Source organism: Neolamprologus multifasciatus, chromosome 19 (genome assembly GCF_963576455.1).
Source record: "Neolamprologus multifasciatus chromosome 19, fNeoMul1.2, whole genome shotgun sequence".
Lineage (NCBI taxonomy): Eukaryota > Metazoa > Chordata > Actinopteri > Cichliformes > Cichlidae > Neolamprologus > Neolamprologus multifasciatus.
In genome coordinates, this window is record NC_140457.1 from 26,700,669 (window position 1) to 26,719,007 (window position 18,339).

General features: G+C 43.9%; 1 protein-coding gene across 1 annotated transcript in view; it reads right to left on the reverse strand.

Moving 5' to 3' along the window:
- Positions 1 to 4,479: 4,479 nt before the first annotated feature.
- Positions 4,480 to 18,339, reverse strand: part of sptbn5 (spectrin, beta, non-erythrocytic 5) — an 88,793-nt gene continuing 74,933 nt past the window's right edge. The window contains exons 80-81 of the mRNA XM_085143088.1: positions 5,760 to 5,956; positions 4,480 to 5,278 (exon numbers count right to left, since the gene is read on the reverse strand). Of these exons, the coding sequence (XP_084999214.1) occupies positions 5,124 to 5,278; positions 5,760 to 5,956 (352 nt within the window). The 3' untranslated portion in view covers positions 4,480 to 5,123. The remainder of the gene's footprint in view (positions 5,279 to 5,759; positions 5,957 to 18,339) is intronic.

Sequence of the window (18,339 nt, forward strand, 5' to 3'; positions counted from 1 at the left end):
GTCTTTCTGTCGCGCCGTGAGCTGAATGCTGAAGGGGGAATCAGACGGAGGCCTGGAGGGACACAAATAGGTCCAACACCACCAAAAATGGACGGTAACAGTAAAGCCCGATGGTCGGTCACATACTTCTATACTAGCAGTACAATCCAACAGCACGAAGCCCATCTAAAAACAATTTAATCGTGGACTGGCTGAATGTTTCGAAGCCCCACAAATAAAGCCGAATATACGTTTTCAAAAAATGTACAGATTTAAAGAAAACGGCACACCTTTAAAGCCATTCAACTGATAAAATGTCTTCTTTTTCCTTTATTAAGGAATAAATATGAGCTCGATCACGTTAATTTGGCTGTTTAACATATAAATTGCGTTTTAAGTTTTTTCATTAACTGATCATGAGCGTATTCCTCATTTTTGGGCAACCTTTAAATGAAAAATCTGTGCAATTAAAATCAATTCAAATACAACAGATATATGATGCACACAAGTTCACAATTTGTTTCCATATTTTTGGAGTCTGCGCAGTGACTGTTTATATCTATTTTAAACGCGCTTCGCGTGTGACAAGGAAGGTTTTCGTTGTGGACGAACACCACATGTTGGTGCGGAGGGCTTCAAAATGATATAATGGTTCAATCAATGACAAGCGCTGAAAACAGACTTCAAAAGAACCAGATGACTGGAGGCCGCATGTTCACGCCACGAGGACGACAGACACGGTGTGAGGCTCATTCCTGCACCGACAGCGACACCAAGAGGACGTTTCGGTTAGAGGAGCTTCACACAAGTGAGAGTTTCTGCAGACAGGAAGACATGACATTTATCCCGTCTGTCCATCTATGCTCTTATCCAACCATAAGGTCATGTTGGGACTGGAGTCTCACCAAGCTCACAGGGCGAGAGTTGCGATGCACAGCAGACAGGTAGCAGGGTCAACACAGAGACACAGACAAAAGCACACACTCACATCCCGTGGTTCATTTAGAATCACCAACTAACCCAACATGCATCTCTTTGAATTGCAAGAGGACCAGAGCACCTGACGGTAACCCATCTGAGCTGAGGGAGAACACGCAAACTTCACACAGAAAAAGCCTCAGCCAGCCAGGAGGTACAAACCAGGAAGCATCCTGCTATGAGACCATCACACAATAACAACATGAAAGAGAAACTGTTATAACATTACCAGTAAAGGAGGGGTTTTTTTTCCTCCCCCAAAATGTCATGCCTGTTTTTGCATTGTTGACCTGCTCAGTTGCCCAGAGTAACCTTAAGTAGGTTTTGAAATAATTTAGAATTAATAAAAAAAAAGTATCAAAAAAAAGTTTTTGGTTACACTCTGACTCTCAGATCTGGATCAGAGCTACTGCAAAGGGAGGCAGGAAAGTAAGTCAGCTCTGTTTTTGTGCTGACTCAGCACAGATTGCGCTGAGTGTTAAAAAGCAGAACATTATGATTTATAATACAATTTATAATAATACAATATGAGTGAATGAAGAAATTTGTCTCTATACTTCTATGTTTTTTAATTAACTTTTGCAAAGATATTAGAAGATACAAAGATATTAATACCAAGCAAGAAGAAGACAGAACTGTGGCTGATTTGTGATTAGTAGGTGACCTGCTCTACCACCTGAGCTACCACCCCACAATTTGTCAGTGCAAACGTTACAAGGGACTGGCATGATCAGTTTAGCCATTCCACTTCATATTACTGTAGAAAGAGTATTGTCACAGCAGATGACACTCATGGGATAGTTCACAACATGTAGATCTAAATTTAGAAGAATCACTGAAACGATCATTTCACCTACTTCTAGGAAAAAAGCACAAACTTTTAGTTTTGGCAAATAAAGTACTGCTACTGCTGATTTTGTCATATTTTATCAAAAATGTGGTGGAAATACTTGATGAAAAATGTTTAACCTAAAATTTACATTTTGGGACTACATTCATATGTGACTTCACATATAAAGGCTTCAACTTCTCAGTTAATGTTTTACCTGCTGTCAGTTTTTTGAAGCCAATAGGAACTAAATTTAAATGATATTATCAACTAATGTGCTCCGAATGACTCCTAACAGATGTTGGCTATTTAGTAACATATCTAAAATAACAGAATTACATTCAGAAAAACATAAGCAAGTTTTTGCTCATCTGCCTTCACATGCATAGGAACTTGAGGGACATTTCACTCTTAATCCATTGGGGTTTAATATGATGTCAGCCACCTTTGCAGCTACAACAACTTCAACTCTTCCACACCAAACTCGCTCATCCATGTCTTTATGGACCTGGCTTTGTGCACTGGTGCACAGTTATGTTGGAACAGGAAGGGGCCATCCCAAAACCATCACCACAAAGTTGGGAGCATGAAGTTGTCCAAAGTGTTTTGGTATGCAAGGGGCTAAGCCCAGCTCAAACACCCATACCACCACCTCCACAAACGTCACACAGGGCACTATGCAGTCAGACATGTGCAGTTCTTCTGGTCCATCAGATTGCCAGACAGAGAAGCGTGATTCTTCACTCCACAGACCACGTCTCCACTGCTCTAGAGTCCAGTGGCAGTTTGCTTTACACCAGCGGTTCCCAACCTTTTTTGCGCCACGGACCGGTTTATGTCCGACAATATTTTCATTAAGGTGTCGCGGATAAATACAACAAAATAAAACTAGTACTGGTACCGAAAAAAAGAAAATTTATTCATAACACATGTGAAAAGACCCAGGAAAACCAAGTAAACGATAAAAACGATAACAAAATAACGCTGAAAACCGATAAAAACTCTGAAAACTATACATTTCACACCTGAGCCTCAGCTCTCGCGGCCCGGTACCAAACGACTCACGGACCGGTACCGGTCCGAGGCCCGGGGGTTGGGGACCGCTGCTTTACACCACTCCATCTGACACTTTGCATAATGCTTGGTTGCAGCTGCTTGGACCACGGAAATACATTTCATGAAGCTCTCTATGCACTGTTCTTGAGCTAATCTGAAGGCTACATGAAGTTTGGAGGTCTGTAGCGATCAAATTTTCAGAACATTGGCAATTTTGAAGAATTAATTTGCTTCAGCATGCTCATGCTCTGTGGTTTTACTCAGGCAACTTTGCGGCTGAGATGTTGTCATTCCCACTGCTTTTGGAGACTCAAACAGCCAGTGGAGATTTTGGCACATCATCAATAGCTTAATTTCTCAGCCCCAAAGGTTGGTGCATGACATTTAGCAATAATCATCTTCTTTTTAGATATTTAAGTATTTGGATATTTAAAATGGTGTTCAGTAAAGTCAGATTGCCTCCTTTAACACCAAAATCCAGTGCCACAGAGTTCAAATATAAGATGACGATGGTCAAATGTTCTCTGTGTGACCCTTGAAATCCAGGCAGATGACCTTTGAACATGTGAACATACTGGTGCTGTGAGTCAACACACTGATGAAGTTTTAACATGTGGCCAATCGTTACCATAGTTCCAGTGAGAGAAAGAGCTCAATAATGGTTGATAATGAAACATGGATACATTTTATTAAAGCAATTCAAACGCATCAATAAACAATCTTAGAGCAATCAAACAAATACAGAAAAAGATAAGTAACATTGTCGAAGTCTGATCTGCAGAAACAGATACAGATAAATGATGAAGTTACGTCACGTTTTTGATTCAGTTTTCTTGAATGACTCTCACTTTAACACTTCAACTGAGTTTAATTTCTTTTGCCAAATGATTTCTTCAAGTTTCAATCTGACTCATTATTTTTATTGATTCACTTATTGATCTGATTGAATGGAGGAGAAAATGAGACTGGAGATGTTTGGATTTGTTGCTCATTAATAAATAAATGGAGTTGAATCATTAGCCAAAGTTCTTTGTGTGAAAATGCAGAGCGTCATCTCTGCTGAACGATATCTTCGCGAATCTTTTCTCCAGTTAAATGTGACAAATTTGCTTGAATTGATTTGCTGTCAATCATTCTGTATGAGAGCAAGTGTCAATTTTGATAAAGTAGTGATCATGTCGTGCAGTCAAACTCTTCACATGGAGTCACTTTAAACTGTTTGGGATCAGGCCGAGAGCAGATTCTCATTAGAGGTGATGTAAACACATCATTAACATCTGTCTGTAGCTGCTGTAGAACTGCTGACCTGCTGGCTGCTTCAAATCCTCATATGGGAGACAACAGGCTTCCTTACTGTGGCCACGGCATAAAGTGCTTCTCCAAAAATCTCTTAAGGTTTTTTTTTTTTTTTGCTGGGTTTTTTTTGTATTTAATTGCTACTTTAGTTAGAACTTCTATAGTAAAAGAAGATTATGGTATTTTCATTTGCAGTTATTTACATTACCTTTCCATGTGTATACACAGAATGACAGAGACAGGGAGAGCAGCAGTAAGACCCAGTACAGTACAGAGAAGCACAGATTAAGTCTGTAATTTTAATAATACTGTAATATTGTAATTTTCTGCTGCTCATTCCTGTGCAATATCCCATCTGCCCTCCCGCCATATTTCTTTTCAAGATTTTCTTATCTAATCACTAGTGTACATATATTTATATTTATAGATACATATATATTTAGTCATCTTTTCTCTTTTACCATGTCTCTCTAATATTTTGCTCCTTACTATTTTTCTATTTTTCTATTTTATTTTATTTTATTATATTTTCTCCTACTGTATCATGCTGCTGAGTGACTGCTGCTCGTCAAACACATTTCATTGCAATGTTGACCCTGTGCTAACTTGCATATGACAAATAAAACTGAAAACTGAAAACTGAAGTCAGACAATATGAAAAAGAGGAGCTGGGCTGGAGGTGGGTTGCACAGCTGCTAGCAAATAATCAGCAAATATAGAAAATAAGCAGCCAATCACAAATCTAGTAGTGGTATGAGCCGTTACTTTATCATTTCGTCTGTGCTGGGCATAACCTCCTTTCATTTGCTGAAGGTACTTGTAAAGGAAAATCTGTATTTGGTATATAATGTGATTTCTATGAAACTTCATGCAGAGTCATGTCAAGACTTTGTATCCTTATTGTTGATGGTAACAAAAATATTCCAAATCTGAAACGAGACTGAGATGGACAGCCTCACAAGATATATGGATGGAAACCAAAGTGTTACTTCTTAGAAAAAAACTTTCTGAAGACGTTCATTTTTGGCTTGTCTTTGTTCACAGGGTCCTCTATTACTTGGGGGCTCACAGCTGGCGGGTCCTGGGGGTCAGGAGAAGCAGGAGGAGGCACTGACGGCTGGCTTTGGAGACTCTGTGGATCTGCAGTGCATCAAGTCATAATCAGGCCAATTATTGACATAGAAGTCATCTAAGCGCTGTTCAGTGCTTCGTTAAAACTATAGTAATACATGGATTACAAATCCAAATGATTGACAAAATGAAAAAAAAAGGAGTTTGCGTTGATAAAATCTTCAGCAACTCTGACTCCAAGGTTGCATTTCCATTTGAAACCTGTAATATGCGTGCATTAACAATATCTGGAAATGAACTCCATCCTTGAAACAGTGTGTAATGATGTGGAACAAACTTTAAGGTATGTTTTCTGCAGTGATGTGCAAATAAATCCTGTGAAAGTCAGTGTGCACATAAGCTGGCACTGGTGTAACACTTGCCTAACATAACATGGTTCTAAATGCACATTTTACAGCAGTCTATCCTTTTTCTTGGCCCTCATGGGGCAGAAGCTGAAACTTGACTGAGACAAGTTTTAAAACCAGTTAAATTTGATGTGACGTCTCACCTGCCATCCTGACCTCCCCTCCATCAGGATAGTTATGTCTGCTGTAGTAGGTATGGGGGGGTTTGGGTGGAGGTTGGCCCTCTGAGGATAACGGTCTCTCCAGGCTCTCAGCTCTCCTGCTGAGAGGTTTGGTTGATGAGGAATCATCTGGAGACTCAGCCAGCTTCTCCAAACTGAGGTTGACAGATGACGCTCTCCTGAGTAGCAACAAGTCATCTTTAATTTTAGTGTATTTTTATACCACTTCCATGTGACTCTGAGTAACTGTTTTACATGATTCTCAAATTAGTCTTTGCAACATTCAGGGGGAGATCAGAGATACAAGCTTTCTACTTAAAGGGCTAACTATTACAGTCATTTCTGTCTCTACTTGCGAGACCACTCAAAAATAATACTGGTGGCCACCAGTGCTACCGCTCAGCCTCACATATGGTAAAAATGTACAATTCCTAGGTGATGTCTTGAGTTATTGCATTCATAAACACTTTTAGACAATCTTGCCAGAGGATATTTAAACTCATGCAAGCTTTTCAGTAGCAGTTTGACAATCCTAGGTGGCGTTACCTCGTTCACAAGATTTTCTGAAAACTTGACATATGACTTTCAGGTCACGTTTTTGAGGTCAGGTGGAGTTTTTTTCTTCACTCACATTTTTTTCACTCACTATGTGTTTAGAAGTCACTCTGCATTTAATCATTAGTTATTAATAATCTCTGGCTCTCTTCCACTGCATGCCTTTTGTCCTGTCTCCTTCCCATCACCCCCCAACTGGTCACAGCAGATGGCTGCTTCTCCCTGAGCCGGGTTCTGCCAGAGGTTTCTTCCTGTTAAATTTTTCTCAACACCATCACCACGCGCTTGCTCACAGGGGTCATTGATTGTTGGGGTTTTCTCTGTATTATGGTAGGGTTTGTAGCTTACATATACAAGTGACTGTTATTGTGATTTGGTGCTAGATTTTAAAAAAAAATCAAATAAACTGAAGGTCACCAATATTCAAACTCATCCGAGACTTTGAGTAGATGCACCTATGATAAGTTGAAAATCCTATATCACGTCATTCTTGAATTATCCACACCTCTCGCCGAGCTGCCTGGCCGCCCAGCAGGGTACGAACAATATCCCCATAAGCCTTTCAGGCTGACAGGTAGAAAAAAATCCTTACTTCCTTATTTATCATTGACTAGCCCTACAGTCGGCCCCTGGTTCATCCTCTGAAACAACCTGTCTCTTTAAGGCTTTGCTCCCTTAGAAGACTCAATTCCTTCTTCTCTTTCCACCTGACTAACTTCTGAAAGCCTGCTGAGAGGCGCCAGCCAGTGCTTGTGCTTGTACTGCCTATACTTTGAGTATGTTATGCCTCAATTATATACTATATAATGCATTAAATTTTTATTACATCTAGAATGGTGTGAATGCTCTAGAAATCCTGTGAATTTTTAGCTGACAGGACTAGGATATTACATGGTCACTCTAGCTTAACACAAAGCCTTGAAGCAGGCAAATACTAGGAAAACAAATCAGTATTAACAAAAACCCAAGTTTATTTAATTTAAAAGCTATATCTTGTTATCCAGCAAGCACACAGTTTCCATGCCACAATCCTTCCTTTGTGGACTACCATTATGAAGCCTCAAGTCTGGCATTTGGGCTGTTACTATCATGTTTTTTGGGGAAAGACGTGGCCATATTAGAAAAGAGGATAAGGCTGGAAAGGAGTAAGCAGATGGATCTCAGAACACGAGGACAATATCTACAGATATTGAATTGTAAAGAATTGTTATTCAATAGGATTTACGATCTAGACCAAAGACTACATCCAGATCTTTTAAAATAGTCTTTGGTTAGTCCACAAAACAACAATCCCAGTCTGAGCTCAGGACTTTAGCATTCAGTTCCTCAACAAATAACCCCACCACTAACTGCTGTGAAAACCACAGCATTTCCTTTTTACATGTCTATTTCTGTACCTGTTAAATAAACATACTCAATCTGTCCCACAGAAATCCCTTCGTCAGTGTATTTTGTGACTGCTGTAGTCATGCAGTCACTGCAGTGCTCCATATTTCATCACCATGCAGCAAACAAAAGCAGATGCAATGCATGACAGCTGAATAGAGCCATAGCTGTGTCCTGTGCCACCGTGTGTTTTTCCACTATTGTGTGCCTGCTGAATGTAATTCACCTTGTCCAAGTATCTCATTAAAGAAAAATCCTGTTGGTGGGGAGTTTCATTTCTTTGGCCTCTCACCCACCTCAGAGGTGCCCAGTGTCCCCACAGTGCACAGTGTGAATAGGTAGATGTGAAAGTCAAAGTCAAATTACCTTACACAGTTTGAAGGAAACCATTCCAGCCTGAAACTCCATCAAACACGTGTGACTGACAACCGTCCTCTCTGACCCCAAAAACCATGCCTGTAATGCTTTGTATTAGGGACTCTCTGTCCATTCCAGCAACTTAATTTAATAACAGAATTCACAGGACCAAAGCAGAAATATTATGGCTGCTTACACAGCTAAAATAAATAGTCTTTGAATAATGCTTTGTTAATTTTAAATAAATGCACCTCAAACTATTATGAGGCACAGCTTTCCTTTTAATATCAGAGAGAAAATCCTATTTATTCAACAGAACACTGTAATAAGCTCATAGCAGGATAACTACGGGATGATTTAATGTCATCTGAATGAAGACTTTGTTGTTTCATATGTTGGTTAATATTATCATTATCATGATGTATATACTTTAATTAAGGTGGTTTATTCACTATTACAACTATTTGAATGACTTAGCTGGTCACATCACTACTTACTCATGCCACTGCATGTCCTGGCTGAAAATACCTCACAATAGAGATTGACAGACCACGTGACTTAAGCGCATTGCATGCCGGTAACTCGTGGCAAAACAGTCCAAGTACCGCATCAAATGCAAGCATTTGCAGCAGCGCAAAACGTTCATTCTCCGGTTCCAATACCTTCTTGCTTTTTCTTTGCCCCCCAAAAAAGTTATGTACAAAACGAAGGAGAACAATGCTGGACCGTACAAAGACAGACTTGATGAAAAGTCAAAGAAAAGATACGAGGAAAAAATCAAAGGAGTGAAAGGGTTAGACCCTTACGAGCACACAGAGTGGACAAAATACGTTAGCGTGCTGCCCAACTTTCACCACGCTCATATTTATAATTATACGGTTCTTGGAGTGAGTGCATACACTCATGAAGTTTAGTAACTTCAGGTCACTGCAACAAGCCCAGGTACAGTTTACCGGCGGATGGGTACAGGACCATGAAATGCACCGTGTAGAACGAAAGACCATCGTACGTATCATAAGTTTACCAGTCTCACAAATCGTCTTCATAAATACACATTCGTTAACCGTTTATTAATAGGACCTTTGAGCTCAACGGTAATTAATTAGTAGTGGAAATAATTTCTGGTACGCATCACAGAAATGTAGCAGTGACAATAATATTGTATGCTGTAATCGTACTGGGCAATTAGTGATACAAAAAAAACAGTTTTATCCTGTGAATAAAAGTACATGTTTTTGTCAATGTACCATGGTAATAACAGAAGCAAAACGCAATATTGTGTCAGGACAATTCACTATTTATGCACAATAAACAAATGAGCATAGCGACAATTTCTGTTCAGCGCCAGACTTGCTTGTAACCTATATCACCAATTATGTTAAGAAAAATGACGTATTAACTACTACAAAACACTGACCTTTGTGGAAATGCTTGGAGCAGACTAACCTGTGAGCTGGATGTTCTGGGACGTTATATTTGGTCTTTGAATGGCTGCAATCCAGGCCATCCGTCGCCTCTTTGTTACTTCAGAAACATGGCTCGAATAATTTCTCTTCAACGACGTAATCCAATAAAAAACGATCTCTTTACCCGTCGGCTTCCCGTGGCTGTCATGCGACCGGCTATTGCAGTTAATAATACAACAGCTTCTTAACAGTTTTTTGTGTTTCTTTTTATCGCTGTATAACTGATTTCAATTGAAAGCCTGCGTGCGCTAGTACCTCTTGCCACGAGTTCCCAGAATTCTTTGCGGTTTTACCCTTGAATGACGTCACATTTTCAATCTCTATTAAGGCAGGTGACATTTACTATATTGCCAAAAGTAATCACTCATCTGCCTTTACACGCATATTCAATTTCATTTCAATTGAATTCAGTTTTATTTATATAGCCCCAAATCATATGTACATAGAAGTACATATGAACTTGTGTGACATTCCATTCTTAATCCATAGGGTTTCATATGATGTCACACTTTGCAGCTGTGAACTCTTCTGCGAAGGCTTTCCACGAGGTTGAGGAAAGGTCACACACGGCAAAATGCTGTCAGACGTGCAGTTCTTCCGGCTCACACTGTCATACCAGACAGAGAAGAGATCAGGTATTCCACTGCTTCAGAGACCGATAGAGGCGTGCTTTACACCAGTGCATCTGACACTTTGTGTTGTGCTTGGTGATGTAAGGTTTGGATAAAGCTGCTTGGCCATGGAAATATATTAGGTGAAGCTCGCTACATACTTGAGCCAAACTGAAGATCACATGAGGTTTGGAGGTCTGTAATAACTGTCAAATCTAAAAATAGACTTCAATAAAAATGTACCAAAGTAAAGCGATCTCTCTCCTTTCAGCTCAGACAGCACTGTCATAAAGTTCCTTGCATGTTCATTAATATGTGCATCTAGCATTTACATTACTACCATCTTGTGGCCACAGTTGGCTATTGTCGCTGAAAGCTGCTTTTAATTAAGTGCCATAGGAAAGTGCCATTGTCTCCACCTCTGACGGGGTGTCCATCTGGAGCTGGACAAGTTATATTTTTAATTTACTTTATGAAAAATGAAGACGTACACCAGTACTTTGGAGCTCATGAACTGACTTTTTTTCAGCAATACCTGGTCCTCACCACAAATAGACATTTAGCACAAACCTGTGATTTACAGAATATAGAATCTATAGAATCTCAGATATCTATTATCAAGTATATTAGAGGTAATATTTTACTGTTCTTAAGCCAGGAAGGTGGACAGATAGCACAAACAGTATGTTTTAGTCTGATCAATTTAGTCTTTAGTCCTGTCTTCCAATGCTCACTCCCAACCCATGAAATTGCCACCCCTCCTTGAGCCCGGTGCTCCTGGAAGTTTCTCCCTGTTAAAAGGGAGAACTGTTGCCAAATGCTTGCTTACAGGGCATTGTCTCTCTATTATCGTAGAGGCTTTACCTTAGAATATAAAGCTGTTGTTGTGACTTGGTGCTATATAATTAAAATTGAACTGAATTGAAATAGTTTCCCTGTCATCGTCTTGATGCATTCTCAATCATTCAGGTAAGTAAATCTCCAAAAGTTGATTCTGTTCATCTGGACGTAGCGTTTTCAGCGGGAGAAACGTTTCGTCACTCATCCAAGTGACTTTTTCAGTCTCAGCTGACTGCAGGTTTCCCAAATCTTATAAACAGTACTTTACATATTATTTAGATTATTATTTAAATTTAACATGACAGCTAACTATGTTTTACAGTTGCCTCTACTGAAGACTTTAAAGGGTTTTAGGCAAAGTTACACTAACTCTAGTTTTAGCCTCAGACCATCCTGACTGGCTAACAAATGCTAATATTAGTCTGTGATTTAGGCTGCTAACATAAAGACTTTTAGCTAGCTGACCAGCATAGACTAATTTGATAGTTAACAGCAGGGGCGATTTTAGCCCGTTTTTGGGGGTGCTTCAGCACCCCCAAAGATGTCTTACTTTTTTGACAATATTTACTGTTTGTGTGACACACTACTAAAAATATAAAAAGCATACAGAACTTGGTTGAGATGTAACATTTTAACAACAAAAGTATCGCTAACCCCCCCCCCCCCCCCTTCCCAAAATGGTTTGTTCCAGCTCGCCCCTGCTTTGGCTCTAGTGCCCTTTCCAGTGTTGCCAACTTAGCGACTTTGTCGCTATATTTAGCGAGTTTTCAGACCCCCTTAGCGACTCTTTTTCTAAAAAGCGACTAGCGACAAATCTGGCGACTTTTTCTGGTATTATTGGAGACTTATTTATGACGACTTTTTGACGTGAAAACGCGTATCGCTCTCACTCTCAACAAGCAGAGGTGCTGCCGTGGGCGCCTCACCCGTGCCAAAGCGCTCACGGGTGGAGGATAGTCCTCCCCCAGCTGCTATCAGGGCAGGAGACGTTCACACCTGTGCGTCCAAACTGCAAATGAATCGCGCATGAGTTCTTCTTTTACTGTTAGGCTGTTTTGTGGATCACAAGGTTTAAAACTACTTATAAACACACACTCTCACACACAAAGTAACTCCACCAGAGTGCCAATTTCGGGTCACTTTTGCCAGTCCAGGCCTGGATAAAGGAGCAGGGTTGGAATTGTGACATTAAAAAACAATAATTGCTAAAATAAATTTAATTTGTAGTTCTAAATAAATTCTAACTGCATTTAGGACGTTTTTTACTCTCTTTATGTCTCTTCCACAACGTTATTTCTCTCTCCAACAACGTAGGTTACAATTACATTAGCATGACAAATTATGCAAATTAGGTGATGACGTCATTTGGCGACTTCTAGCGACTTTTAGGACAGCCAATGGCGATTTTCCTTACTAAGGAGTTGGCAACACTGGCCCTTTCTGCCAGAGCGATGGTGGCTGAGACGCAGCAGAGCAGAGGGGTAAGTGCCTGGCTTAAAACAGGACATATTAGCTGCATTTAACTCTAAGTTTATATAGTTAGGTAGGAGTCAGACCATGTTTCTTTTTAGCTGAAAAGCATTACACCAGGTAACCTGCAGTTTTGAAAACGTGTTTTCCAACGATGTTTGCTACCCTACAATCCGTCCTGCTCTGTAGTAAAATTAGCACCGTCCTGTTGCTCCCATTGAAATGTGTACAGCCTATTTAAAATCTAAAACTTATAATTGTCCATAGCCTGCTGTTGTTACCACTGTCCTGTTTGAAATGGATACTAACTAGCTAACTGATTGAATGCCCATTAACCTTATAACTCCTGTTGTGTGTTGTGTGTACAGAGAAACAGCCAGGTTCATAATGGATATAAGGAAGTTTTTTTTAAAAAAAAGGAGCCATATTCAGGTAAAAGTGTAAAATCAAATGATCCGTTAATCAAGAATAATGTTGGATCAGTGTTTCAATGTTTATATCTTTTATTAGATGTTCATGTTGTTTGGTTATTTGCCTTTTGGTTGAAAGTACACTGAGAGAGGACTTTTTGTTAGTGATCTTAATAGTTTTTTTTTCATATTAATGTAATTTTTTATCTAATTGAATACAATATATTTGTGTATGATTGTCAGTCCAAAGAGGGAGAGAGGAAAGAGGGGAACGTGAGGAGAAAGTACAAGGTCAGGAAGAACCAGGTAAGAAAACAGACAGGGAACAGTGACAGGCACAACAGAAACTGTTAAACTGACAAAGAGAAAAAACCTGATTTTACTCACACAGTCTGGAAGTTGTGTCCTCCCTATATTAAAGCTGCTAAACAGAATCTGCAAAACAAACTGGGTTGAAACATTTTTGACCCTCTTTAACAACATTCCAACATAACATTATAATGGATCAGGGAGATTAAAATTAATGATATATTTTTATGTGGTTCAGCCAAAACTCTACTAAAACCTCAGCCAGTAACAGGTAGGCCAACTTTTGGACCGTCCAGTTGTCTGTATGACTGCCCCAATACGTACATCACATTTGCACAGTATCAGAAAGAGCCAAACAGCCCTGGTGGAGTGAGGAGCTGTAAAGAGAAGCAGATGCTCTGTTTATATTCTAAAAATGTTTTAAGCTTTTTCAAAGATTCTGTACAGCAGCTTTAAATGTTTTCCAGAAGCACACATACACTTCTCCAAAAGTTGATTCTGTTCATCTGGACGTAGCGTTTTGTGGAAGAAACGTTTCGTCACTCATCCAAGTGACTTCTTCAGTCTCAGCTGACTGCAGGTTTCAATCTTATAAACAGCACATTTGCATAATGACTGAAACCAGCCCACTGAAAGAACAATGGGCTGGGAGGTCAGTTCCTTAATCTTAATCACACATACACTTGTCAGTGTTTCTCAAACGTTTTACAGTGTGTACCACCTGATAAAAATGTCAAGCTCTCACAAGTACCACTATGAAAGCATTAAACTCATAAGTCTTACAACACAAAATTAGTATCTGCAGTAAAGATGTTTTCATACATTGTATACATTCTACCACAGGCAAAGTTGCCTCCATTTTTATAGTTTTTTATTAATATTTTGTAATAATTTATTTGTAATAATTGATTCTGTTTCGGGAGTGTTTTTCCATGTATCTGTATTATATTATACATACACATTAAAAGTTAATCTCTGTCCAAAAAATGCACTCAGTGTACTTCTTACTCACTATGAGCATCATTCATTATTCTCCCGCAGTAATTAAGGTTAGGATATGTATTATTTTTATTCCAATCCATTCTTCTTTTGCAGCATTTAAATAACCTTTATCAGATTTGATGGTTTTGTTACAGACTTTTCAAAAAAGTGTTTTGCTTTTCTTTCACAAATGTGCGGATTCAATTGTGTTAAAATGTACAAAACAGTGATGTCATGTTTTGTGATGAGGACCCAGGCACAGAGAGACTTAATGAATTTAAGAATCTTATGATTTAATAAAGAAATTTGCAGACTTACTGTCACGGCTGGGGCGGCAGTCGTGTGGAGGTGAGGAAGGAGGATCCAAAAGCAGACAGTGGCGGAGGTGCAAGTGGGTTTTATTTACAGTGCACAAATAACCAAGGTGTGGGCAGAACTGAACATAAACCTAAACTGGAAAAGCTAATACAAAAGGAGGACATGGAGCGAGGGGCAGAGAGACGCGGAGCAGATACACAAATGAACACAGACGACGCAACGAGAAACACAGGCAGACACCAACTATAAATACACACACCAGGTAATCAGGAAATGGCACACAGGAGGGCAACACAGCTGGGAGGAATCAGGGCTGACGGGACAGGGGAAATGTAAACTGAACATACTCACATCAGACAGAGACCTTCACAATAAAACAGGAAACTCAGACACGAGGAACCAAACAAGACACAGAACTAAACAGACAGCTTCACAAACAGGCGGGGTGACACGATAGACAGACAGAGACACAGACGCAGACAAAAGGCAGACCGAATATAACACATAGAACTCAAACAGTAATAATCAACAACATCATAATAAACTAGAAAATGATAATAAACTGAAAGCGCTGGGTCACCGACCCAGGACCATGACAGTACCCCCCCCTCAAGGGCTGGCTCCAGACAGCCCAGCAGAAACACAAAAACCGACCAAAACAAAACAGAAAACAACCCGACCAGGGCGGGCGGAGGGGGTCCAGGACGGAGGGACAGAGACCAAAAGGCCCAGATGGCCAAGTGTAGGGGGCCGACAGCGCCGGAGGCCAAAACAGTTCAGTTCCGGAGGCCGACCATGCGAATGGCAGTGGCAGTGGGGCAGGTCCGGAGGCCGGCCACGCAGACGGCGACGGTGGCGAGGAAGCAGTTCTGGGGGCCGACCGTGCGGACGGCGACGGCGGCGAGGAAGCAGTTCTGGGGGCTGACCGTGCGGACGGCGACGGCGGCGTGAAAGCAAGTCCGGAGGCCGGCCACGGTGACAAAGATGCCGACCGTGCGGACGGTGACGGCGGCGTGAAAGCAAGTCTGGAGGCCGGCCACGGTGACAAAGATGCCCAACATGCGGCCTGGCAGATGACCGACGGTGTTGAGGCGGCAGTTGGGGACCTGAAGGCTGCGTGGCCTTCGCAGCACCAGACGAGACGGAAGCTGAGGCAGAGGCTGGACCAGGCGACGGCGTGGGTGGAGACACTGACGCTGGACCAGGCGACGGCGTGGGTGGAGACACTGACGCTGGACCAGGCGACGGCGTGGGTGGAGACACTGACGCTGGACCAGGCGACGGCGTGGGTGGAGACACTGACGCTGGACCAGGCGACGGCGTGGGTGGAGACACTGACGCTGGACCAGGCGACGGCGTGGGTGGAGACCCTGACGCTGGACCAGGCGACGGCGTGGGTGGAGACACTGACGCTGGACCAGGCGACGGCGTGGGTGGAGACACTGACGCTGGACCAGGCGACGGCGTGGGTGGAGACCCTGACGCTGGACCAGGCGACGGCGTGGGTGGAGACCCTGACGCTGGACCAGGCGACGGCGTGGGTGGAGACCCTGACGCTGGACCAGGCGACGGCGTGGGTGGAGACCCTGAAGCTGGACCAGGCGACGGCGTGGGTGGAGCTGAGACCGGACCAGACAAAGGCGAAGGCGAGGTGAGGCAGGACCAGACGAAGGCGAAGCAGGACCAGGACCTGGACCAGACGAAGGCGGAGCTGGAGCTGGACCAAACGAAGGCGGAGCTCGACCAGACGAAGGTGGAGCTGGACCAGGACCAGACGAAGACGAAGACGGAGCTGGACCAGACGAAGGCGGAGCTGGACCAGGACCAGACGAAGCAGATGAGGCAGAGGCCGGACCAGGCGACGGCGAAGTTGATGGTGGTGAAGCCGGACCAGGCGACGGCAAAGTTGATGGTGGTGAAGCCGGACCAGGCGACGGCAAAGTTGATGGTGGTGAAGCCGGACCAGGCGACGGCAAAGTTGATGGTGGTGGAGACTCCGAGGCTGCAGCTGGCGTGGGTGGAGACTCCGAGGCTGCAGCTGGCGGCGGCGTGGACGAAACAGTGGATGCGGCTGCTGCTGCAGGCGTGGATGCGGCCGCTGGTGGAGCAGCTGGTGGCTGGACGGGCTCCTCGGGCCCCCCAGCTGGCGAAGCAGGAGGCCGGACGGGCTCCTCGGGCCCCCCAGCTGGTGAAGCAGGAGGCCGGACGGGCTCCTCGGGCCCTCCAGCTGGCGAAGCAGGAAGCTGGCTAGGTTCTCCTGAACCTCCAGCTGACGAGTCTTGGGGCTGGACGGGCTCCTCGGGCCCTCCAGCTGACGAGTCTTGGGGCTGGACGGGCTCCTCGGGCCCCCCAGCGAAAACAGTCTCAGAACCAGTGGGCACTGGAGCCCCTGGCACACACAGGACAGAACCAGCAGGTGCGGGGACCTCTGGCAGAGACAGAACAGAACCAGCAGGTGCAGGGACCCCTGGCAGGGACAGAACAGAACCAGCAGGTGCGGAGACCTCTGGCAGAGACAGAACAGAACCAGCAGGTGCGGGGACCTCTGGCGGGCACAGAACAGAACCAGCAGGTGCGGAGACCTCTGGCGGGCACAGAACAGAACCAGCAGGTGCGGAGACCTCTGGCGGGCACAGAACAGAACCAGCAGGCACACAGGCCTCTGGCAGGGACAGAACAGAACCAGCAGGTGCGGGGACCCCTGGCAGGGACAGAACAGAACCAGCAGGTGCGGGGACCTCTGGCAGAGACAGAACAGAACCAGCAGGTGCGGGGACCTCTGGCGGGCACAGAACAGAACCAGCAGGTGCGGAGACCTCTGGCGGGCACAGAACAGAACCAGCAGGCACACAGGCCTCTGGCAGGGACAGAACAGAACCAGCAGGTGCGGGGACCTCTGGCAGAGACGGAACAGAACCAGCAGGTGCGGGGACCTCTGGCAGAGACGGAACAGAACCAGCAGGCACACAGGCCTCTGGCAGAGACGGAACAGAACCAGCAGGTGCGGGGACCTCTGGCGGGCGCAGAACAGAACCAGCAGGTGCGGGGACCTCTGGCAGAGACAGAACAGAACCAGCAGGTGCGGAGACCTCTGGCAGAGACAGAACAGAACCAGCAGGCACACAGGCCTCTGGCGGGCACAGAACAGACTGCAGCTGCGCGGAGCACCGACCCTGCTCAGGCAGCGACAGCCGGGTGCAGTCCTCAGCTGGGTTCTTAGCCTCCAGGGGTCCAGAGTCTGCTGGGGGCCGAAACCCAGCCTCTGGGGAGGCCCTGGGGCGAATAACAGTCTCTAAATTAGCCAGTTTCTGAGAAACTAGAGTGGTTTTATTGGGTTTGTCTCTCCGCTTAAAATGGGTGCTAGGAACGGGATTCAAAATGGGTGGCACAGACACAGCCTCCAGTATGGAGGGAGCGAGTGACCGGGCTAATGGAATAGATGCAGGCTGGGCTAATGAACTGGCTAAAGGCTGATGTACTGTTTGAGGTGAGACTGGAGTTGGTAGTGGAGTGGATGAAACCCAGTCAGTTACTGTTTTGGATGTTTTGAAAATGCCAACTTGTGAGAGGTCAGTTACCACGAAGGTAGGTAAGCGCTGTGAACTGTCTCTACTCTCCCCATGAACAGCCCCAGAAAACACCAGCGTCCTTAAAACTCACCACAGCTGGTCGCACAGGGGTCCCTGAATCCGGCTGTGGGGTGAAGCGCCGGTGGCGCGAATGTTTCCTTCCCACCGCTGACGGCTCCGACAGGCAGGGAAAAACCCCTGGGGGGTCGGGCCGTGAAACCTCCGGTGGGTGAATCTGAGACGGCTGCTTTGTGGCGGTCGTTGTCCGTTGTTGCGGGGCAGAATCTTCC